General features: G+C 54.0%; 1 protein-coding gene across 5 annotated transcripts in view; it reads right to left on the bottom strand.

Annotated features, from left to right (window-relative positions):
- LOC133951697 (diacylglycerol kinase delta-like) overlaps positions 1-23,305 on the bottom strand; it is a 29,241-nt gene that overhangs the window by 3,510 nt on the left and 2,426 nt on the right. The window contains exons 3-25 of one of the 5 annotated variants that reach the window (XM_062385803.1): positions 22,978-23,058; positions 13,921-14,025; positions 13,668-13,800; positions 13,413-13,519; positions 12,691-12,816; positions 12,519-12,621; positions 12,273-12,435; positions 11,653-11,761; positions 10,753-10,892; positions 9,136-9,220; positions 7,768-7,862; positions 7,591-7,690; positions 7,201-7,492; positions 6,521-6,685; positions 6,317-6,445; positions 6,116-6,191; positions 5,765-5,875; positions 5,566-5,662; positions 4,981-5,088; positions 1,974-2,087; positions 1,752-1,886; positions 1,157-1,320; positions 862-973 (exon numbers count right to left, since the gene is read on the bottom strand). In XM_062385803.1, the coding sequence (XP_062241787.1) occupies positions 862-973; positions 1,157-1,320; positions 1,752-1,886; positions 1,974-2,087; positions 4,981-5,088; positions 5,566-5,662; positions 5,765-5,875; positions 6,116-6,191; positions 6,317-6,445; positions 6,521-6,685; positions 7,201-7,492; positions 7,591-7,690; positions 7,768-7,862; positions 9,136-9,220; positions 10,753-10,892; positions 11,653-11,761; positions 12,273-12,435; positions 12,519-12,621; positions 12,691-12,816; positions 13,413-13,519; positions 13,668-13,800; positions 13,921-14,025; positions 22,978-23,058 (2,850 nt within the window). Of the gene's footprint in view, positions 1-861; positions 974-1,156; positions 1,321-1,751; positions 2,088-4,980; positions 5,089-5,565; positions 5,663-5,764; positions 5,876-6,115; positions 6,192-6,316; positions 6,446-6,520; positions 6,686-7,200; positions 7,493-7,590; positions 7,691-7,767; positions 7,863-9,135; positions 9,221-10,752; positions 10,893-11,652; positions 11,762-12,272; positions 12,436-12,518; positions 12,622-12,690; positions 12,817-13,412; positions 13,520-13,667; positions 13,801-13,920; positions 14,026-14,540; positions 14,827-22,977; positions 23,059-23,305 lie in introns of those variants that run through there. The other 4 variants (XM_062385802.1, XM_062385804.1, XM_062385805.1 and 1 more) reach the window with 4 other exon arrangements.

Consider the following 23,305-nt stretch of genomic DNA (forward strand, 5'->3'; position numbering starts at 1 on the left):
GGAACCAGGACGGTAGGAACCAGGACAGTAGAAACCAGGACAGTAGGAACCAGGACAGTAGGAACCAGGACAGTAGAAACCAGGACAGTAGGAACCAGGACAGTAGGAACCAGGACAGTAGGAACCACAATAGAGGAAACAAGGACAGAAGAAACCAGGACAGTAGGAACCAGGACAGTAGGAACAACAACAGAGGAAACAAGGACAGAAGAAACCAGGACAGTAGGAACCAGGACAGTAGGAACCAGGACAGTAGGAACCACAATAGAGGAAACAAGGACAGAAGAAACCAGGACAGTAGGAACCAGGACAGTAGGAACAACAACAGAGGAAACAAGGACAGAAGAAACCAGGACAGTAGGAACCAGGACAGTAGAAACCAGGACAGTAGAAACCAGGACAGTAGGAACCAGGACAGTAGAAACCAGGACAGTAGGAACCAGGACAGTAGGAACCAGGACAGTAGGAACCACAACAGAGGAAACAAGGACAGAAGAAACCAGGACAGTAGGAACCAGGACAGTAGAAACCAGGACAGTAGGAACCACAACAGAGGAAACAAGGACAGAAGGAAACAGGACAGTAGGAACCAGGACGGTAGGAACCAGGACAGTAGGAACCAGGACAGTAGAAACCAGGACAGTAGGAACCAGGACAGTAGGAACCAGGACAGTAGAAACCAGGACAGTAGGAACCAGGACAGTAGGAACCAGGACAGTAGGAACCACAACAGAGGAAACAAGGACAGAAGAAACCAGGACAGTAGGAACCAGGACAGTAGAAACCAGGACAGTAGGAACCACAACAGAGGAAACAAGGACAGAAGGAAACAGGACAGTATAGGACGATCTGATGTCCTACCTCAGAGCTCTTGGAGCTAGCGTAGACCACGTCCATGGCCTTTGAGCTGGCGTTGACAGCGTGAGCCAGTTCCTGTTCCAATCTGTGATGACACTGAGCCACCTCACGAATACTGAAGCATCAACACAAAACAAGAGTTAATGACTGATCAGAATTTTATCAATGGACCTTACTCACTAAAAACCAGTTCACCACACCCACACAGAACTGAAATAAATATATATAAACATAAATAAATAAATATAGATACTGATAACGACTCGGTCTTCAACATCGATCCGTGATCTGGGTTTACCTGTGGATGAGCGCCCCCGCTGCCTGACCCAGCTCACTGACCAGAGACGCGTCCTCCTCAGAGACCATCTCAGGCTGTGAGCAGAGGGGGGGCTGTGGGGGGGGCGTCCCGGGAAACTCACACCTCTGTTTGTCCTCCCAGGATTTCAAGGTGCTCTCAAACGCCTGCGACAGACAATAAATACATGTTCATCTTCCTGGGAGTCTATACAATTATAACATTTATTAGGATCAACAGCAGGTCACACCTGAACCTGAACCTGAATCTGAGTCTAAACCTGAGCCTGATTCTGAACCCGAGTCTGATCCTGAACCTGAACCTGAGTCTAAACCTGATCCTGATTCTGAACCCGAGTCTGATCCTGAACCTGAACCTGAGTCTAAACCTGATCCTGGATCTGAGTCTAAACCTGAATCTGATTCTGAGTCTGACCGGATCCTAAATCTAACCCTGATTCTGATCCTAAACCAGTACCTGAACCTTAACCTGAGTCTGATCCTGGATCTGAGTCTAAACCGGAACCTGATCCATAATCTGAAACAGAACCTAATCCTGAGTCTGAGCCTGAACCAGAGCCTGAACCCGATCCACTCACCCGGTCTCTGGTCAGAGTCTGTGTTCGGTTCTTGTGGATGATCTTGATGTAACCTGGAGGCTGGATCCAAGCCTCGCCGTCCACCTGAACCGGAACGCCCTCATCACCCAAAACGGTGATCTTCACTGTCCGACACTTAGAGAGAGACAATGTCACAGACAGGTAGGTGCAGACAGACAAGTATGAAGAGAGAGAGACAGGTAGGTAGGTAGACAGGTTTACTTGTGCGATGCGGTGGTGCTGGAGGTTGATGACTCGGGACACGGCCATCTGCATACTGCCGAATACCGCCACCACCTCCAGGATCTTATCATCGAAGGACGGAGCAGTGAACGTCTGATGGAGAGAGAGAGAGACAGTGAGACAGGAGCAGAGAGAGAGAGACAGTGAGACAGGAGCAGAGAGAGAGAGAGACAGTGAGACAGGAGCAGAGAGAGAGAGACAGTGAGACAGGAGCAGAGAGAGAGAGACAGTGAGACAGGAACAGAGAGAGAGAGACAGTGAGACAGGAGCAGAGAGAGAGAGAGACAGTGAGACAGGAGCAGAGAGAGAGAGACAGTGAGACAGGAACAGAGAGAGAGAGACAGTGAGACAGGAACAGAGAGAGAGAGACAGCGAGACAGGAGCAGAGAGAGAGAGAGACAGTGAGACAGGAGCAGAGAGAGAGACAGTGAGACAGGAGCAGAGAGAGAGACAGTGAGACAGGAGCAGAGAGAGAGAGACAGTGAGACAGGAGCAGAGAGAGAGAGACAGTGAGAGAGGAACAGAGAGAGAGAGAGACAGTGAGACAGGAGCAGAGAGAGAGAGACAGTGAGACAGGAGCAGAGAGAGAGAGACAGTGAGACAGGAACAGAGAGAGAGAGACAGGAGCAGAGAGAGAGACAGTGAGACAGGAGCAGAGAGAGAGAGACAGTGAGACAGGAGCAGAGAGAGAGACAGTGAGACAGGAGCAGAGAGAGAGACAGTGAGACGGGAGCAGAGAGAGAGAGAGACAGTGAGACAGGAGCAGAGAGAGAGAGACAGTGAGACAGGAGCAGAGAGAGAGACAGTGAGACAGGAACAGAGAGAGAGACAGTGAGACAGGAGCAGAGAGAGAGACAGTGAGACAGGAGCAGAGAGAGAGACAGTGAGACAGGAGCAGAGAGAGAGACAGTGAGACAGGAACAGAGAGAGAGACAGTGAGACAGGAACAGAGAGAGAGAGACAGTGAGACAGGAGCAGAGAGAGAGACAGTGAGACAGGAGCAGAGAGAGAGAGACAGTGAGACAGGAGCAGAGAGAGAGAGACAGTGAGAGAGGAACAGAGAGAGAGAGAGACAGTGAGACAGGAGCAGAGAGAGAGAGACAGTGAGACAGGAGCAGAGAGAGAGAGACAATGAGACAGGAACAGAGAGAGAGAGACAGGAGCAGAGAGAGAGACAGTGAGACAGGAGCAGAGAGAGAGAGACAGTGAGACAGGAGCAGAGAGAGAGACAGTGAGACGGGAGCAGAGAGAGAGAGAGACAGTGAGACAGGAGCAGAGAGAGAGAGACAGTGAGACAGGAGCAGAGAGAGAGACAGTGAGACAGGAGCAGAGAGAGAGACAGTGAGACAGGAACAGAGAGAGAGACAGTGAGACAGGAACAGAGAGAGAGACAGTGAGACAGGAACAGAGAGAGAGACAGTGAGACAGGAACAGAGAGAGAGACAGTGAGACGGGAGCAGAGAGAGAGAGAGACAGTGAGACAGGAGCAGAGAGAGAGAGACAGTGAGACAGGAGCAGAGAGAGAGACAGTGAGACAGGAGCAGAGAGAGAGACAGTGAGACAGGAACAGAGAGAGAGACAGTGAGACAGGAACAGAGAGAGAGACAATGAGACAGGAACAGAGAGAGAGAGACAGTGAGACAGGAACAGAGAGAGAGAGAGACAGTGAGACAGGAACAGAGAGAGAGACAGTGAGACAGGAGCAGAGAGAGAGAGACAGTGAGACAGGAGCAGAGAGAGAGAGAGACAGTGAGACAGGAACAGAGAGAGAGAGACAGTGAGACAGGAGCAGAGAGAGAGAGACAGTGAGACAGGGACAGAGAGAGAGAGACAGTGAGACAGGAGCAGAGAGAGAGACAGTGAGACAGGAACAGAGAGAGAGACAATGAGACAGGAACAGAGAGAGAGAGACAGTGAGACAGGAACAGAGAGAGAGAGAGACAGTGAGACAGGAGCAGAGAGAGAGAGAGACAGTGAGACAGGAACAGAGAGAGAGAGACAGTGAGACAGGAACAGAGAGAGAGAGAGACAGCGAGACAGGAGCAGAGAGAGAGACAATGAGACAGGAACAGAGAGAGAGAGACAGTGAGACAGGAACAGAGAGAGAGAGAGACAGTGAGACAGGAGCAGAGAGAGAGACAGTGAGACAGGAACAGAGAGAGAGAGACAGTGAGACAGGAACAGAGAGAGAGAGAGACAGTGAGACAGGAACAGAGAGAGAGACAGTGAGACAGGAGCAGAGAGAGAGAGACAGTGAGACAGGAACCGAGAGAGAGAGAGACAGTGAGACAGGAGCAGAGAGAGAGAGACAGTGAGACAGGAGCAGAGAGAGAGAGACAGTGAGACAGGAGCAGAGAGAGAGACAGTGAGACAGGAACAGAGAGAGAGACAGTGAGACAGGAGCAGAGAGAGAGAGAGACAGTGAGACAGGGACAGAGAGAGAGAGACAGTGAGACAGGGACAGAGAGAGAGAGACAGTGAGAGAGGAGCAGAGAGAGAGACAGTGAGACAGGAACAGAGAGAGAGACAATGAGACAGGAACAGAGAGAGAGAGACAGTGAGACAGGAGCAGAGAGAGAGAGAGACAGTGAGACAGGGACAGAGAGAGAGAGACAGCGAGACAGGAGCAGAGAGAGAGAGACAGTGAGACAGGAACAGAGAGAGAGAGACAGTGAGACAGGAACAGAGAGAGAGAGACAGTGAGACAGGAACAGAGAGAGAGAGACAGTGAGACAGGAACAGAGAGAGAGAGACAGCGAGACAGGAGCAGAGAGAGAGAGACAGTGAGACAGGAACAGAGAGAGAGAGACAGTGAGACAGGAGCAGAGAGAGAGACAGTGAGACAGGAACAGAGAGAGAGAGACAGTGAGACAGGAGCAGAGAGAGAGAGACAGTGAGACAGGAGCAGAGAGAGAGACAGTGAGACAGGAACAGAGAGAGAGACAGTGAGACAGGAACAGAGAGAGAGAGACAGGTGAAGTCTTACATCATCCTCTTTGGTTCCTCCCCAGAAGTTGGTTCCTCCTGCGTAACTCGGTATGTTCAACACTGCGATTCCCTGAAGACTGGGGAGGGGGATGGGACGCCCGTCACACTGCACACACACACACAGACACACACACTGAGTATATTCTGCTACTGAGACACATCTATTTTACTTTGTGAATTAAGTTAGAATACTTTATATATCATTATATAGATATAGTCTGCGCTGCTGCATGTAGAGCTGCAGTGAGCTGCTCTATCTGTGGTGAGTCTGTGGTGAAGGGAGCCGATCACACCGGCACCGGGCGGTGGGTTCGGAGCTTATCTACAGTCTTTGGGTCGGACGCTGGACTGGTACCGGCTGGGTGGGGGGTGCGATCCCGTGTGAATCATTTGGGGGAGGAAGTACGAAACACATTTCTTATAAGGGACTGATGGAAAAGTCCAGAGTGACTGTTTTCATACTTGAAGGCCCCCTACTGGCCCCTTCAAGTAATTACAGATAGTAAAAGCCCAGAAAATGTATTTGACACAATATGGGCCCTTTAAGATCGGAGTCGTTTGTGAGTGAATCTCCTCGTCTCACCTCCAGGAGAACCTTCTGCTCCAGGTTCTTGTAGGTTCTGTGCAGCAGCTCTTTGGTTCCTAGAACTCCGTACCACATCATGTTCTTAGTCCGACTCCTGAAACAGGAACACGAGTGGAGTGACATGTGATGTGTGAACATGTGATGTGTGAACATGTGATGTGTGAACATGTGATGTGTGAACATGTGATGTGTTTACCTGCACTTCTCTGGATGTTCGTCTCTCTTGTTGTTAAAGTCCAGAGAGATTTTTGCATCAAGTCCGATTCCAAAGTAATTATTCATCACACACTTCTCGGTGAAACAGTCCCTGCAGACAGACAGGTAGAGAGGGACAGACAGGTAGAGAGGGACAGACAGGTAGAGAGGGACAGACAGGTAGAGATGGACAGACAGGTAGAGAGGGACAGACAGGTAGAGAGGGACAGACAGGTAGAGATGGACAGACAGGTAGAGAGGGACAGACAGGTAGAGAGGGACAGACAGGTCAGACAGACAGTTTTCAGAATGTAATGAGAGTTCTTCATCAAATCTTCATCATCAGACTTACATGTTGTCGGGGTCACAGCTGAACGGGTCGGTGTTGACCAACAGACGACTGATCACTGAACTACTGGAGAGAGAGCCTGACAATCACACACACACACACACAGACACACACACAGACACACACAGACACACAGACAGACAAACAAAGTGTGTTTGTCATCACGCTACATCAGCACATTGTTACCAAGACAACTGGACTCACCTGGGAACAGGATCTTTGTGTTGATCGTGGGCATGTTCTCTCTACTTCCTGTCTGGACAGGAAGTGATGCAGAGCTGCCCAATGACAGACTTCCTTTACTGATCGGCTTCTCACAGTGTGTCTTACTGACTGAAAGACAGACAGGTTCAGTCAGACAGACCATATGATCAGATCTTCAGTGACAGTATCAGTCGGTGTTGTCACCTCGCCGCGTGCTGTGCTGTTTGTTGCTGTACGATGACTGCAGAGACATCTTGTCCTCCTCTAGCTCTTCCTCCTCTTCCTCCTCCACCAGATCCTCCTCTTCCTCCGCTCGGCTCAGAGAGAAAACCTGCTGCTGCTGCGTCTGGGCGTTCTGCTCGTCCACAGCTGAAAACACCAGGACGCAGGTGAGACGCCGCTCGTCACCAGACGTGCATGAGGACGTGCGTGAGGACGTGCATGAGGACGTGCGTGAGGACGTGCATGAGGACGTGCATGAGGACGTGCGTGAGGACGTGCGTGAGGACGTGCGTGAGGACGTGCGTGAGGACGTGCGTGAGGACGTGCGTGAGGACGTGCGTGAGGACGTGCGTGAGGACGTGCGTGAGGACGTGCGTGAGGACGTGCGTGAGGACGTGCGTGAGGACGTGCGTGAGGACGTGCATGAGGACGTGCGTGAGGACGTGCATAAGGGCGTGCGTGAGGACGTGCATGAGGACGTGCGTGAGGACGTGCGTGAGGACGTGCATGAGGACGTGCGTGAGGACGTGCGTGAGGACGTGCGTGAGGACGTGCGTGAGGACGTGCGTGAGGACGTGCATGAGGACGTGCGTGAGGACGTGCATGAGGACGTGCGTGAGGACGTGCATGAGGACGTGCGTGAGGACGTGCGTGTGTCCTACCTTTCTCTGTGTGCTCGATGATCTGTCTGATGGCTTTCTTCAGACTGTTGGCTCGCAGCATCAGCTGCTCTCTGGGTTTAAAGATGGCAGCAGAAGACCGTGTGGAGCAGGGGGCGGAGCTGAGCGGGGCATGAAGAGGAGGAAGGATGGGGGGGGGCAGCACAATACCCTCTACCTCCTCCTGCTCCTCAGCAATGGTGGGGGGGGGAGCAGGGGAGGGGAGGGCGGACGCCTGAGACTCTTCGTTCAGCGTCTTCAACAACGAGTCCAGCTTCTCCTTCAGAACGCCACACTGAGACAGAAAAACACGACTCATCAGAAACAAGCATGACTCATCAGAGGAACAGAAAAATGACTCATCAAATGAAGTGAAAAATAGATGAGTCGTACCTTCTTGGCCATGGAGTCGGACTCCTCAGAACTCTCTGTGTTCTTCTCATAAGCTTTTCCAACACGAGCCACAAAATCCTTCACCGTCTCACACAGAACCCTGAACACAGAACACACAGAATCAGAACCAGGTACTGACCAGAACTAGAGCTCGAACAAGAGGCCAACCCGTCGTACTTTGCGGAGGAGATGACAACTGAGTGCTGGTCTGAGGTCAGGATCTTGGAAAGGTGAGCCGCCACTGAGTCCTCATATGTCAGTATCTGCTGAACCTGCAGGACACAAACACCAGGGGGAGTGGACTCTGTTAACAGATCTGTATCTGGACCACTGTCTTAGATTGATCTTCTGAACTGACGTCACTAGTCTCATCATCTAAACCAGGGCTTTTCAACTGGTTTCGTCCCAGTAACCACCATTCTGACTAGAAAGTAATACATGGCCCACTGATGTGCCTACGCGCACGTGTGTGTGTGTGTGTCTGTGTGTGTGCGTGCATGTGGATAGAAGGAAGTTTTAACATTTGGTTTTCCATGTTGGTTTTATTTAAAAACCTCAAACAAATCTACAACAATGTGTAAAAAACTAAAAACTGTTGATTTTCAGAGCTTAAGAATTGAAAATAAAATTTAAATTTAGTTTGTAGTTGTACTGCATCTAAGAACCATATGTAGGTCAATATATAACGTTCATGACTTAAATGTACAGACATGTGTCTGACATGTTGAGAGAACGTTAAAGTAACGGTGTTCAATAACAATCAACATCAACTGGGGCTACAAGTGAAGAGTAAGATGACAAAGTAATGCAGAATATGTCACAAATGATAATCATACAATATCACACAAACAATTGAGGCCTACTTAAGTTTAACCTCCTGATCACCAGCAGCACATCCCACCTACTGAGTGAGTAGTACTTCTGTGTGTGTGTCTAGAGCTCTCCTAAGAAATTGTGTCTCAACCTGCAAACGTAGTAAAGTTGACTGTTATTGCAATTAATTGTTTTGGCTATTATGACAATTTATTTGTCTTATTAAAAACTATTAGTTTTATTTAATATTTTCATTATTAATTCTACCCTTTTGGGCCTTCTTTTTGGGAAAATAAAAATTCCCATCATACCAACTACATCTCCAAGACCTCCTGAGAGTTCTTCTACCGAGCTCAACCGCTCTTTTACATCTACCTGAAACACACATGCACAGGGGGAAAATATGGCAAATTTCGTGGACCCCCTGCAATGCCGTCGCGGACCACCAGGGGGCTGCGAACCCCTGGTTGAAAACCCCTGATCTAAACCAACATCTTGTCTTTTACACTCTGTCCCAACTGGACAGGTTAGGGTTATGACTCAGATGAATGTGTCTTTGTTAACCGGCATCGAACCACAAGCTTTTAAAGAAGCTCTTGATCCAGATGGGTTAGGGAACCAGCTCCCACTCTGGTTCTATGCTGCTGTAGGTCTACACTGCTGGAGAACTCCCATCATGCACTGAGCACCCCTTCTGTCTGTCTGCCTCTCTGTGATGTCATTTCCTGTTACCTCAGAGTCCTCACTGCAGTCCTCTGTGACGGTGGAAGCAGAGTGCTGCCGTGGAAACTTGGTCTCATAGACCATGATGCTCCATCTGCAGGAGAGAGACACTTCATCTGAGGTCAAAGGTCAACACATGTCCTGTCTAACATCAGTGACCTGTCTCACCCGTCTTCTATCAGTGACCTGTCTCACCCGTCTAACATCAGTGACCTGTCTCACCCTTCTTCTATCAGTGACCTGTCTAGCCCGTCTTCTATCAGTGACCTGTCTCACCCGTCTTCTATAAGTGACCTGTCTAGCCCGTCTTCTATAAGTGACCTGTCTCACCCGTCTTCTATAAGTGACCTGTCTCACCCGTCTTCTATAAGTGACCTGTCTCACCCGTCTTCTATCAGTGACCTGTCTCACCCGTCTTCTATCAGTGACCTGTCTCACCCGTCTAACATCAGTGACCTGCCTCACCCTTCTTCTATCAGTGACCTGTCTCACCCGTCTTCTATAAGTGACCTGTCTCACCCGTCTTCTATAAGTGACCTGTCTCACCCGTCTTCTATCAGTGACCTGTCTCACCCGTCTTCTATCAGTGACCTGTCTCACCCTTATTCTATCAGTGACCTGTCTAGCCCGTCTTCTATCAGTGACCTGTCTCACCCGTCTTCTATAAGTGACCTGTCTCACCCGTCTTCTATCAGTGACCTGTCTCACCCGTCTTCTATAAGTGACCTGTCACACCCGTCTTCTATCAGTGACCTGTCTCACCCGTCTTCTATCAGTGACCTGTCTCACCCGTCTTCTATAAGTGACCTGTCACACCCGTCTTCTTTCAGTGACCTGTCTAACCCGTCTTCTTTCAGTTACCTGTCTCACTCGTCGTCTATCAGTGACCTGTCTCACGTGTTTTCTTTCAGTGACCTGTCTCACCCGTCTAACATCAGTGACCTGTCTCACCCGTCTAACATCAGTGACCTGTCTCACCCTTCTTCTATCAGTGACCTGTCTAGCCCGTCTTCTATCAGTGACCTGTCTCACCCGTCTTCTATAAGTGACCTGTCTCACCCGTCTTCTATAAGTGACCTGTCTCACCCGTCTTCTATCAGTGACCTGTCTCACCCGTCTTCTATCAGTGACCTGTCTCACCCGTCTTCTATAAGTGACCTGTCTCACCCGTCTTCTATCAGTGACCTCTCTCACCCGTCTTCTATCAGTGACCTGTCTAACCCGTCTTCTTTCAGTGACCTGTCTCACTCGTCGTCTATCAGTGACCTGTCTCACGTGTCTTCTATCAGTGACCTGTCTAACCCGTCTTCTTTCAATGACCTGTCTCACCTGTCTTCTTTCAGTGACCTGTCTCACTCGTCGTCTATCAGCGACCTGTCTCACGTGTCTTCTATCAGTGACCTGTCTAACCCGTCTTCTTTCAGTGACCTGTCTCACCTGTCTTCTTTCAGTGACCTGTCTCACTCGTCGTCTATCAGTGACCTGTCTCACCCGTCTAACATCAGTGACCTGTCTCACCCGTCTTCTTTCAGTGACCTGTCTAACCCGTCTTCTTTCAGTGACCTGTCTCACTCGTCGTCTATCAGTGACCTGTCTCACGTGTTTTCTTTCAGTGACCTGTCTCACCTGTCTAACATCTTGGTGCTGGCTCTCTCCAGCTTCTCCAGGATCTGTGGCAGCTGAGTGTCATCATCACAGGCTGAACCCCAACCCAGAACCCGCGCCAGATCATTCCCGGTCCCCAGAGGAAGAACCCCGAGCTGACACTGAAACACACATATGATATAGGGGGACATTGACACCCTGTGGGGACATTAACACCCTGTGGGGACATTATAACACTGTGAGGACATTGACACCTTGTGGGGACATTGACACCCTGTGGGGACATTGACACCCTGTGGGGACATTAACACCCTGTGGGGACATTGACACCCTGTGGGGACATTAACACCCTGTGAGGACATTAACACATTGTGGGGACATTGACACCCTGTGGGGACATTGGCACCCTGTGGGGACATTAACACACTGTGGGGACATTGACACCCTGTGGGGACATTAAAACCCTATGGGGACATTGACACCTTGTGGGGACATTGACTCCCTGTGGGGACATTAACACCCTGTGAGAACATTAACACCCTATGGGGACATTGACACACTGTGGGGACATTAACACACTGTGAGGACATTAACACCCTATGGGGACATTGACACACTGTGGGGACAATGACACACTGTGAGGACATTAACACCCTATGGGGACATTGACACCCTGTGGGGACATTGACACCCTGTGAGGACATTAAAACCCTATGGGGACATTGACACCCTGTGGGGACATTATAACACTGTGAGGACATTAAAACCCTATGGGGACATTAACACACTGTGGGGACATTAACACCCTGTGGGGACATTGACACCCTGTGGGGACATTAACACCCTGTGGGGACATTAACACCCTGTGAGGACATTAAAACCCTATGGGGACATTGACACCCTGTGGGGACATGGACACACCTGTTTGTGCAGCGTTAAGGCGTCGATCTCTGAGAGGACCCACCCGACGCTGCCGTCTCCTCCACACACCAGGATCCTGAACGTGTCGAACTTCTGGAACAGCCGCAGCCTGACACACGGACAGAGAATTCTTCCAAACTCCTTTAATTGCTCAAACTTCAAATCCAGTTACCACATTTATAAATAAATAATTAAAAACAAAATCAGTTTAACTCCACTCTTTCCCATCGACAGAACATAGAACATAGTCTAACACCACACACTCGTGAATTATTTTACATGGTTAGTAAAAACTGAAATCTATTTTTAACCTTTCAACAAAGGGAGGGGGGATTGCACTATATGTGAGTGAAAGATGGTGTTATCCCAGACATATTCATCAGAAGGATTAATATGTCTCTGCAGCCCGGACATTGAGTGCCAGCAAAACTCCCTGTTTGCCGAGGGAGTTAACTTCAGCCTCAATCAGCTGATGTGACTGTAGAGCGACGCCATTCACTGCACTGCTGCAAAGCTTCGAACATCCTGATGCTTTATAGACATCACTGGTGACTTCAAACATGTCCCACTGGACAAACACAGTCCACTCCCCACACACTGTCTCACTCTGTCTCTCTCACCCCAGGTGTGGTCCTCCATTCATCAGGTCGAACACCTGGGCCGGGTTCAGCAGCTGTTTGAAGCGTCGCAGGAACTTGACACCCTGATTGTCTCCGCTTTTGGAGTTGACAAAGACAAGCAGCGGACTGGTGCAGGACGGAGGACAGGACGCCTTCCAGAACCCTGAGAAAGCACAAGATACACGGGACAGGTCACTGACGTGTCCTCCGTAAAACAGTGTTGAGTGACATCAGCAGTAGACTCACCGTCAGAGTCGATACTGTTGAGTGCAGTCGGAGGGATGACGGACACTTTACACTGTCCCAGAGGACACTTAGAGGACAGCTGCTCCTTACAGCCCGAGTGAACCTGGACAGAGGGACACCCTGAGATATAGATCCAATATTTATCCAACATCCATCGTTTGATTGGTCTCACCATGGTCTTACACCACAGACACCTCATGTCCTGCAGGCGCAGGACGCTGCCGCACGTCTTCTCACACACGTTGCACTTCGCTGACACCGGCAGGTTCCCCTCCAACCACTGGTGAGGCATGGACACCTGAGAGATCAGAGGTCACATGACAGAGGTCACAACCCGGGTTATTTCGTATAGTATACAAACTTACTAGTAATAGTAATAGTTACTTAAATGCATCACTCTTGTTGAAGGTTAGGTACAGAGGATGTTGCACCAAAATATAAAATTTAACTGATTGATTTGATCACCTCAATCCATTGGTAGTTTACCAGAGTTCCTTAAATGCATCAACTACAAGCTAACTGCAGTGGCTGCCCAGCGGCTACACAACGCTGCCCAGCGGCTACACAACAGCGCGGGGACACAACGAACAACATGGGAAGGTTTGGTCCAGAAAAGAACAGAGTAACTTGTAACAGGGGTTGAAGTGGGACAGGCAGGTGGAAGACATCGCTCTGTTGTTCTTCGGACTGATGAGGATTATCATGGGGTCTTAGCTGATTAGCACTGATTGTGTCTGTTAATTGGTTTCAGAAGTTCATAGAGCAAAACGCTGTTCTGTGATTGGCTGTGGAGGATCCTCGGCTGTGTTCACACCTTTATACTTTCTACAGGAGCTCAGGAGGACAAACTGGTCTCATCCTCCAGAGAAAATACAGTTCATGTCTGTGTCTCACCCCGTCCTCGTCCTCGATGATGTCTCGACCAATAGAAGCCAGTGTCGTCCATTTACAGTTGTTAGTGGCTCTGACCGCACAACGTTTGTGAGCCTTAAACTTACACACTGTAACACACACACACACACTGATGAAGTTCCACTGAAATCCAGCAAAGCTCTTATATGAGGAAAATATTGTGTGAGACTACATTAAGTGTGTAAATCTATGAAGTGATGATTGTTGCTGTGTGTGTGTGTTTGTGTGTGTTTGTACCTTCACAGGACAGGCCGTGTGATGTCACTCCTGACAGAGCCTCTCTACAGACGTTACAGTACGTTGGTCTGGCGTGAGAACAGGCGTACCAGTTGTGCATCCCACTGAAGTGATCCATGCTGTACTGAGTGGACTGACACACACACACACACACACACACACACACACACACACACACACACACACACACACAGTCAGTGGATGGCTGTGGGACTGGTCGTTATGGTCACACAACGGACAGACACATACAGACCTCATAGTTCTGTCTGTTCTGGACGCTGCGCAGCGCCGCCATCCACTCCTCCATCTCCTTCCTGTTGTCTGCACACAGAATGAGACGCCTGCAGGGGGTGATGACCTATACACACACACACACACACACACACACACAAGTAGGGTCAGGGAATAATACAACACACGTTGTCAGTACTTAAAATGAAGAGCTGATTGTTCTGATAATATGACATGAATGAAAACAGCAGAAATGTGTCTGTGTGAGTGTCTGTGTGTGTGAGTGCGTGTGTGAGTGTGTGTGTGTGTGTGTGTTTTCAAAAGAAACAGATGTGGACTTTGACTTCCTGTTCAGCTGGTTCACAATGATTCTTGTGTTTCCCACAGAAAGGACACACACATCCACACACGTTTGTGCAGCTATCTTTATTAGGACTTTGCATTGAGTAGAAAGACCAACCTTAACTAACCTTAACTGACATAAACCAAATTGAACTAATGTTAACTAACATTAACAAACCTTTCCCAGCCTCAACCGACCTTTCCCAGCCTCAACCGACCTAATTCAACATTAACTAGCCTTAACTGATGTTTACCAACATTAACCTAACTTAAGTTGCCAAAAAACCAAGCAAAACTAACCTTAACCTACCTCCACCAACACGGACGACCTTTGACCTCTTGATCAGCTGACTCACCATATGTGAAAACAGTTAAAACTGGGTCGTGTTCACGAGTCCACTTTCAAATCTAGACCAGTTCACACACTCCTGATCCTGATCTCGCTCTCCTGTAGCCACTCCCATTTCCTCTTGTGTGACTCAAGCTACTTCCTGTCCTCATAACAACTCCTCCACACCCCCCCCCCCCATGTAGGGGGAGGGGTATCTGAGCACTGAGAGAGATGGGACACAAACGCACACTTTGTGTTGATGGGCTGTAAAGTCATGTGATCACCGCAGCGTTACATCCTCTGCTGCTCCACTCTCTGCTGCTCCACCCTCTGCTGCTCCACTCTCTGCTGCTCCACCCTCTGCTGCTCCACCCTCTGCTGATCCACCCTCTGCTGCTCCACTCTCTGCTGCTCCACCCTCTGCTGCTCCACTCTCTGCTGCTCCACCCTCTGCTGCTCCACCCTCTGCTGCTCCACCCTCTGCTGCTCCACCCTCTGCTGCTCCACTCTCTGCTGCTCCACCCTCTGCTGCTCCACCCTCTGCTGATCCACCCTCTGCTGCTCCACTCTCTGCTGCTCCACCCTCTGCTGCTCCACTCTCTGCTGCTCCACCCTCTGCTGCTCCACTCTCTGCTGCTCCACTCTCTGCTGCTCCACCCTCTGCTGCTCCACCCTCTGCTGCTCCACTCTCTGATGCTCCACTCTCTGCTGCTCCACCCTCTGCTGCTCCACCCTCTGCTGCTCCACCCTCTGCTGCTCCACCCTCTGCTGCTCCACTCTCTGCTGCTCCACCCTCTGCTGCTCCACTCTCTGCTGCTCCACCCTCTGCTGCTCCACTCTCTGCTGCTCCACCCTCTGCTGCTCCACCCTCTGCTGATCCACCCTCTGCTGCTCCACTCTCTGCTGCTCCACCCTCTGCTGCTCCACCCTCTGCTGCTCCACTCTCTGCTGCTCCACCCTCTACTGCTCCACCCTCTGCTGCTCCACCCTCTGCTGCTCCACTCTCTGCTGCTCCACCCTCTGCTGCTCCACTCTCTGCTGCTCCACCCTCTGCTGCTCCACCCTCTGCTGATCCACCCTCTGCTGCTCCACTCTCTGCTGCTCCACCCTCTGCTGCTCCACCCTCTACTGCTCCACTCTCTGCTGCTCCACCCTCTGCTGCTCCACTCTCTGCTGCTCCACCCTCTGCTGCTCCACTCTCTGCTGCTCCACTCTCTGCTGCTCCACCCTCTGCTGCTCCACCCTCTGCTGATCCACCCTCTGCTGCTCCACTCTCTGCTGCTCCACTCTCTGCTGCTCCACCCTCTGCTGATCCACCCTCTGCTGCTCCACTCTCTGCTGCTCCACCCTCTGCTGCTCCACCCTCTGCTGCTCCACCCTCTGCTAATCCACCCTCTGCTGCTCCACCCTCTGCTGCTCCACTCTCTGCTGCTCCACCCTCTGCTGCTCCACTCTCTGCTGCTCCACTCTCTGCTGCTCCACCCTCTGCTGCTCCACCCTCTGCTGATCCACCCTCTGCTGCTCCACTCTCTGCTGCTCCACCCTCTGCTGCTCCACCCTCTGCTGCTCCACTCTCTGCTGCTCCACCCTCTACTGCTCCACTCTCTGCTGCTCCACCCTCTGCTGCTCCACTCTCTGCTGCTCCACCCTCTGCTGCTCCACTCTCTGCTGCTCCACCCTCTGCTGCTCCACCCTCTGCTGATCCACCCTCTGCTGCTCCACTCTCTGCTGCTCCACCCTCTGCTGCTCCACCCTCTGCTGCTCCACTCTCTGCTGCTCCACCCTCTACTGCTCCACTCTCTGCTGCTCCACCCTCTGCTGCTCCACTCTCTGCTGCTCCACCCTCTGCTGCTCCACCCTCTGCTGCTCCACTCTCTGCTGCTCCACTCTCTGCTGCTCCACCCTCTGCTGCTCCACCCTCTGCTGATCCACCCTCTGCTGCTCCACTCTCTGCTGCTCCACTCTCTGCTGCTCCACCCTCTGCTGATCCACCCTCTGCTGCTCCACTCTCTGCTGCTCCACTCTCTGCTGCTCCACCCTCTGCTGATCCACCCTCTGCTGCTCCACTCTCTGCTGCTCCACCCTCTGCTGCTCCACCCTCTGCTGCTCCACCCTCTGCTGATCCACCCTCTGCTGCTCCACCCTCTGCTGCTCCACTCTCTGCTGCTCCACCCTCTGCTGCTCCACTCTCTGCTGCTCCACTCTCTGCTGCTCCACCCTCTGCTGCTCCACCCTCTGCTGATCCACCCTCTGCTGCTCCACTCTCTGCTGCTCCACCCTCTGCTGCTCCACCCTCTGCTGCTCCACTCTCTGCTGCTCCACCCTCTGCTGCTCCACTCTCTGCTGCTCCACTCTCTGCTGCTCCACCCTCTGCTGCTCCACCCTCTGCTGCTCCACTCTCTGATGCTCCACTCTCTGCTGCTCCACCCTCTGCTGCTCCACCCTCTGCTGCTCCACCCTCTGCTGCTCCACCCTCTGCTGCTCCACTCTCTGCTGCTCCACCCTCTGCTGCTCCACTCTCTGCTGCTCCACCCTCTGCTGCTCCACTCTCTGCTGCTCCACCCTCTGCTGCTCCACCCTCTGCTGATCCACCCTCTGCTGCTCCACTCTCTGCTGCTCCACCCTCTGCTGCTCCACCCTCTGCTGCTCCACTCTCTGCTGCTCCACCCTCTACTGCTCCACCCTCTGCTGCTCCACCCTCTGCTGCTCCACTCTCTGCTGCTCCACCCTCTGCTGCTCCACTCTCTGCTGCTCCACCCTCTGCTGCTCCACCCTCTGCTGATCCACCCTCTGCTGCTCCACTCTCTGCTGCTCCACCCTCTGCTGCTCCACCCTCTGCTGCTCCACTCTCTGCTGCTCCACCCTCTACTGCTCCACTCTCTGCTGCTCCACCCTCTGCTGCTCCACTCTCTGCTGCTCCACCCTCTGCTGCTCCACTCTCTGCTGCTCCACTCTCTGCTGCTCCACCCTCTGCTGCTCCACCCTCTGCTGATCCACCCTCTGCTGCTCCACTCTCTGCTGCTCCACTCTCTGCTGCTCCACCCTCTGCTGATCCACCCTCTGCTGCTCCACTCTCTGCTGCTCCACCCTCTGCTGCTCCACCCTCTGCTGCTCCACCCTCTGCTGATCCACCCTCTGCTGCTCCACCCTCTGCTGCTCCACTCTCTGCTGCTCCACCCTCTGCTGCTCCACTCTCTGCTGCTCCACTCTCTGCTGCTCCACCCTCTGCTGCTCCACCCTCTGCTGATCCACCCTCTGCTGCTCCACTCTCTGCTGCTCCACCCTCTGCTGCTCCACCCTCTGCTGCTCCACTCTCTGCTGCTCCACCCTCTACTGCTCCACTCTCTGCTGCTCCACCCTCTGCTGCTCCACTCTCTGCTGCTCCACCCTCTGCTGCTCCACTCTCTGCTGCTCCACCCTCTGCTGCTCCACCCTCTGCTGATCCACCCTCTGCTGCTCCACTCTCTGCTGCTCCACCCTCTGCTGCTCCACCCTCTGCTGCTCCACTCTCTGCTGCTCCACCCTCTACTGCTCCACTCTCTGCTGCTCCACCCTCTGCTGCTCCACTCTCTGCTGCTCCACCCTCTGCTGCTCCACTCTCTGCTGCTCCACTCTCTGCTGCTCCACCCTCTGCTGCTCCACCCTCTGCTGATCCACCCTCTGCTGCTCCACTCTCTGCTGCTCCACTCTCTGCTGCTCCACCCTCTTCTGATCCACCCTCTTCTGATCCACCCTCTGCTGCTCCACTCTCTGCTGCTCCACCCTCTGCTGCTCCACCCTCTGCTGCTCCACCCTCTGCTGATCCACCCTCTGCTGCTCCACTCTCTGCTGCTCCACCCTCTGCTGCTCCACTCTCTGCTGCTCCACCCTCTGCTGCTCCACTCTCTGCTGCTCCACCCTCTGCTGCTCCACTCTCTGCTGCTCCACCCTCTGCTGCTCCACCCTCTGCTGATCCACCCTCTGCTGCTCCACTCTCTGCTGCTCCACCCTCTGCTGCTCCACCCTCTGCTGCTCCACTCTCTGCTGCTCCACCCTCTACTGCTCCACCCTCTGCTGCTCCACCCTCTGCTGCTCCACTCTCTGCTGCTCCACCCTCTGCTGCTCCACTCTCTGCTGCTCCACCCTCTGCTGCTCCACCCTCTGCTGATCCACCCTCTGCTGCTCCACTCTCTGCTGCTCCACCCTCTGCTGCTCCACCCTCTACTGCTCCACTCTCTGCTGCTCCACCCTCTGCTGCTCCACTCTCTGCTGCTCCACCCTCTGCTGCTCCACTCTCTGCTGCTCCACTCTCTGCTGCTCCACCCTCTGCTGCTCCACCCTCTGCTGATCCACCCTCTGCTGCTCCACTCTCTGCTGCTCCACTCTCTGCTGCTCCACCCTCTGCTGATCCACCCTCTGCTGCTCCACTCTCTGCTGCTCCACCCTCTGCTGCTCCACCCTCTGCTGCTCCACCCTCTGCTAATCCACCCTCTGCTGCTCCACCCTCTGCTGCTCCACTCTCTGCTGCTCCACCCTCTGCTGCTCCACTCTCTGCTGCTCCACTCTCTGCTGCTCCACCCTCTGCTGCTCCACCCTCTGCTGATCCACCCTCTGCTGCTCCACTCTCTGCTGCTCCACCCTCTGCTGCTCCACCCTCTGCTGCTCCACTCTCTGCTGCTCCACCCTCTACTGCTCCACTCTCTGCTGCTCCACCCTCTGCTGCTCCACTCTCTGCTGCTCCACCCTCTGCTGCTCCACTCTCTGCTGCTCCACCCTCTGCTGCTCCACCCTCTGCTGATCCACCCTCTGCTGCTCCACTCTCTGCTGCTCCACCCTCTGCTGCTCCACCCTCTGCTGCTCCACTCTCTGCTGCTCCACCCTCTACTGCTCCACTCTCTGCTGCTCCACCCTCTGCTGCTCCACTCTCTGCTGCTCCACCCTCTGCTGCTCCACTCTCTGCTGCTCCACTCTCTGCTGCTCCACCCTCTGCTGCTCCACCCTCTGCTGATCCACCCTCTGCTGCTCCACTCTCTGCTGCTCCACTCTCTGCTGCTCCACCCTCTGCTGATCCACCCTCTGCTGCTCCACTCTCTGCTGCTCCACTCTCTGCTGCTCCACCCTCTGCTGATCCACCCTCTGCTGCTCCACTCTCTGCTGCTCCACCCTCTGCTGCTCCACCCTCTGCTGCTCCACCCTCTGCTGATCCACCCTCTGCTGCTCCACCCTCTGCTGCTCCACTCTCTGCTGCTCCACCCTCTGCTGCTCCACTCTCTGCTGCTCCACTCTCTGCTGCTCCACCCTCTGCTGCTCCACCCTCTGCTGATCCACCCTCTGCTGCTCCACTCTCTGCTGCTCCACCCTCTGCTGCTCCACCCTCTGCTGCTCCACTCTCTGCTGCTCCACCCTCTGCTGCTCCACTCTCTGCTGCTCCACTCTCTGCTGCTCCACCCTCTGCTGCTCCACCCTCTGCTGCTCCACTCTCTGATGCTCCACTCTCTGCTGCTCCACCCTCTGCTGCTCCACCCTCTGCTGCTCCACCCTCTGCTGCTCCACCCTCTGCTGCTCCACTCTCTGCTGCTCCACCCTCTGCTGCTCCACTCTCTGCTGCTCCACCCTCTGCTGCTCCACTCTCTGCTGCTCCACCCTCTGCTGCTCCACCCTCTGCTGATCCACCCTCTGCTGCTCCACTCTCTGCTGCTCCACCCTCTGCTGCTCCACCCTCTGCTGCTCCACTCTCTGCTGCTCCACCCTCTACTGCTCCACCCTCTGCTGCTCCACCCTCTGCTGCTCCACTCTCTGCTGCTCCACCCTCTGCTGCTCCACTCTCTGCTGCTCCACCCTCTGCTGCTCCACCCTCTGCTGATCCACCCTCTGCTGCTCCACTCTCTGCTGCTCCACCCTCTGCTGCTCCACCCTCTGCTGCTCCACTCTCTGCTGCTCCACCCTCTACTGCTCCACTCTCTGCTGCTCCACCCTCTGCTGCTCCACTCTCTGCTGCTCCACCCTCTGCTGCTCCACTCTCTGCTGCTCCACTCTCTGCTGCTCCACCCTCTGCTGCTCCACCCTCTGCTGATCCACCCTCTGCTGCTCCACTCTCTGCTGCTCCACTCTCTGCTGCTCCACCCTCTGCTGATCCACCCTCTGCTGCTCCACTCTCTGCTGCTCCACCCTCTGCTGCTCCACCCTCTGCTGCTCCACCCTCTGCTGATCCACCCTCTGCTGCTCCACCCTCTGCTGCTCCACTCTCTGCTGCTCCACCCTCTGCTGCTCCACTCTCTGCTGCTCCACTCTCTGCTGCTCCACCCTCTGCTGCTCCACCCTCTGCTGATCCACCCTCTGCTGCTCCACTCTCTGCTGCTCCACCCTCTGCTGCTCCACCCTCTGCTGCTCCACTCTCTGCTGCTCCACCCTCTACTGCTCCACTCTCTGCTGCTCCACCCTCTGCTGCTCCACTCTCTGCTGCTCCACCCTCTGCTGCTCCACTCTCTGCTGCTCCACCCTCTGCTGCTCCACCCTCTGCTGATCCACCCTCTGCTGCTCCACTCTCTGCTGCTCCACCCTCTGCTGCTCCACCCTCTGCTGCTCCACTCTCTGCTGCTCCACCCTCTACTGCTCCACTCTCTGCTGCTCCACCCTCTGCTGCTCCACTCTCTGCTGCTCCACCCTCTGCTGCTCCACTCTCTGCTGCTCCACTCTCTGCTGCTCCACCCTCTGCTGCTCCACCCTCTGCTGATCCACCCTCTGCTGCTCCACTCTCTGCTGCTCCACTCTCTGCTGCTCCACCCTCTTCTGATCCACCCTCTTCTGATCCACCCTCTGCTGCTCCACTCTCTGCTGCTCCACCCTCTGCTGCTCCACCCTCTGCTGCTCCACCCTCTGCTGATCCACCCTCTGCTGCTCCACTCTCTGCTGCTCCACCCTCTGCTGCTCCACCCTCTGCTGCTCCACTCTCTGCTGCTCCACCCTCTACTGCTCCACTCTCTGCTGCTCCACCCTCTGCTGCTCCACTCTCTGCTGCTCCACCCTCTGCTGCTCCACTCTCTGCTGCTCCACCCTCTGCTGCTCCACCCTCTGCTGATCCACCCTCTGCTGCTCCACTCTCTGCTGCTCCACCCTCTGCTGCTCCACCCTCTGCTGCTCCACTCTCTGCTGCTCCACTCTCTGCTGCTCCACCCTCTGCTGCTCCACCCTCTGCTGCTCCACTCTCTGCTGCTCCACCCTCTACTGCTCCACTCTCTGCTGCTCCACCCTCTGCTGCTCCACTCTCTGCTGCTCCACCCTCTGCTGCTCCACTCTCTGCTGCTCCACTCTCTGCTGCTCCACCCTCTGCTGCTCCACCCTCTGCTGATCCACCCTCTGCTGCTCCACTCTCTGCTGCTCCACTCTCTGCTGCTCCACCCTCTGCTGATCCACCCTCTGCTGCTCCACTCTCTGCTGCTCCACCCTCTGCTGCTCCACCCTCTGCTGCTCCACCCTCTGCTGATCCACCCTCTGCTGCTCCACCCTCTGCTGCTCCACTCTCTGCTGCTCCACCCTCTGCTGCTCCACTCTCTGCTGCTCCACTCTCTGCTGCTCCACCCTCTGCTGCTCCACCCTCTGCTGATCCACCCTCTGCTGCTCCACTCTCTGCTGCTCCACCCTCTGCTGCTCCACCCTCTGCTGCTCCACTCTCTGCTGCTCCACCCTCTACTGCTCCACTCTCTGCTGCTCCACCCTCTGCTGCTCCACTCTCTGCTGCTCCACCCTCTGCTGCTCCACTCTCTGCTGCTCCACCCTCTGCTGCTCCACCCTCTGCTGATCCACCCTCTGCTGCTCCACTCTCTGCTGCTCCACCCTCTGCTGCTCCACCCTCTGCTGCTCCACTCTCTGCTGCTCCACCCTCTACTGCTCCACTCTCTGCTGCTCCACCCTCTGCTGCTCCACTCTCTGCTGCTCCACCCTCTGCTGCTCCACCCTCTGCTGCTCCACTCTCTGCTGCTCCACCCTCTGCTGCTCCACTCTCTGCTGCTCCACTCTCTGCTGCTCCACCCTCTGCTGCTCCACCCTCTGCTGCTCCACCCTCTGCTGCTCCACTCTCTGCTGCTCCACTCTCTGCTGCTCCACCCTCTTCTGATCCACCCTCTGCTGCTCCACTCTCTGCTGCTCCACCCTCTGCTGCTCCACCCTCTGCTGCTCCACTCTCTGCTGCTCCACCCTCTGCTGCTCCACCTTCTGCTGCTCCACCCTCTGCTGCTTCATGTGTGACAGAGACTCTGGAGAAGGTCTGGACCCGAGTCTCTGGGGTTCAAGTGGAAACAGCTTCAGTGTTCAGTCTGTCAGCAGCGCGTGGAGGACGGCCTCCATCACCTGACCCACCTGTGAACACCTGGTTCAGGTCTCAGTGCAGAGGCGTTCAGGGTCTGTGCTTCACGATTAGGCTCAACTCACAGTGAAACTGTTGTTGACGTTCTTGGTGCTGGACTCTGCCACACTGGCGTCCGTCAGGTCCACTTCATCGAAGATGATCGACTGCAGAGAAGAAGAAAACAGGAAACCACATCATGTCACTGGAAACATTAAAGTGACCCGATTACCTGTAGGTCACCTTCTATAGACCCCAACACCAATCAGTTCATAACAACACGTCTATGGATAGAATCTGTCAGTAAACACCAGTCAATTATAATGTGGCCTCAAACGTCTACAGATCATAATCTGTATTCAAACCTCCTTGGATTCTATTGTCAATAAATGTCTATGTATTATAATGGGTTAT

Source organism: Platichthys flesus, chromosome 4 (assembly GCF_949316205.1).
Source record: "Platichthys flesus chromosome 4, fPlaFle2.1, whole genome shotgun sequence".
Lineage (NCBI taxonomy): Eukaryota > Metazoa > Chordata > Actinopteri > Pleuronectiformes > Pleuronectidae > Platichthys > Platichthys flesus.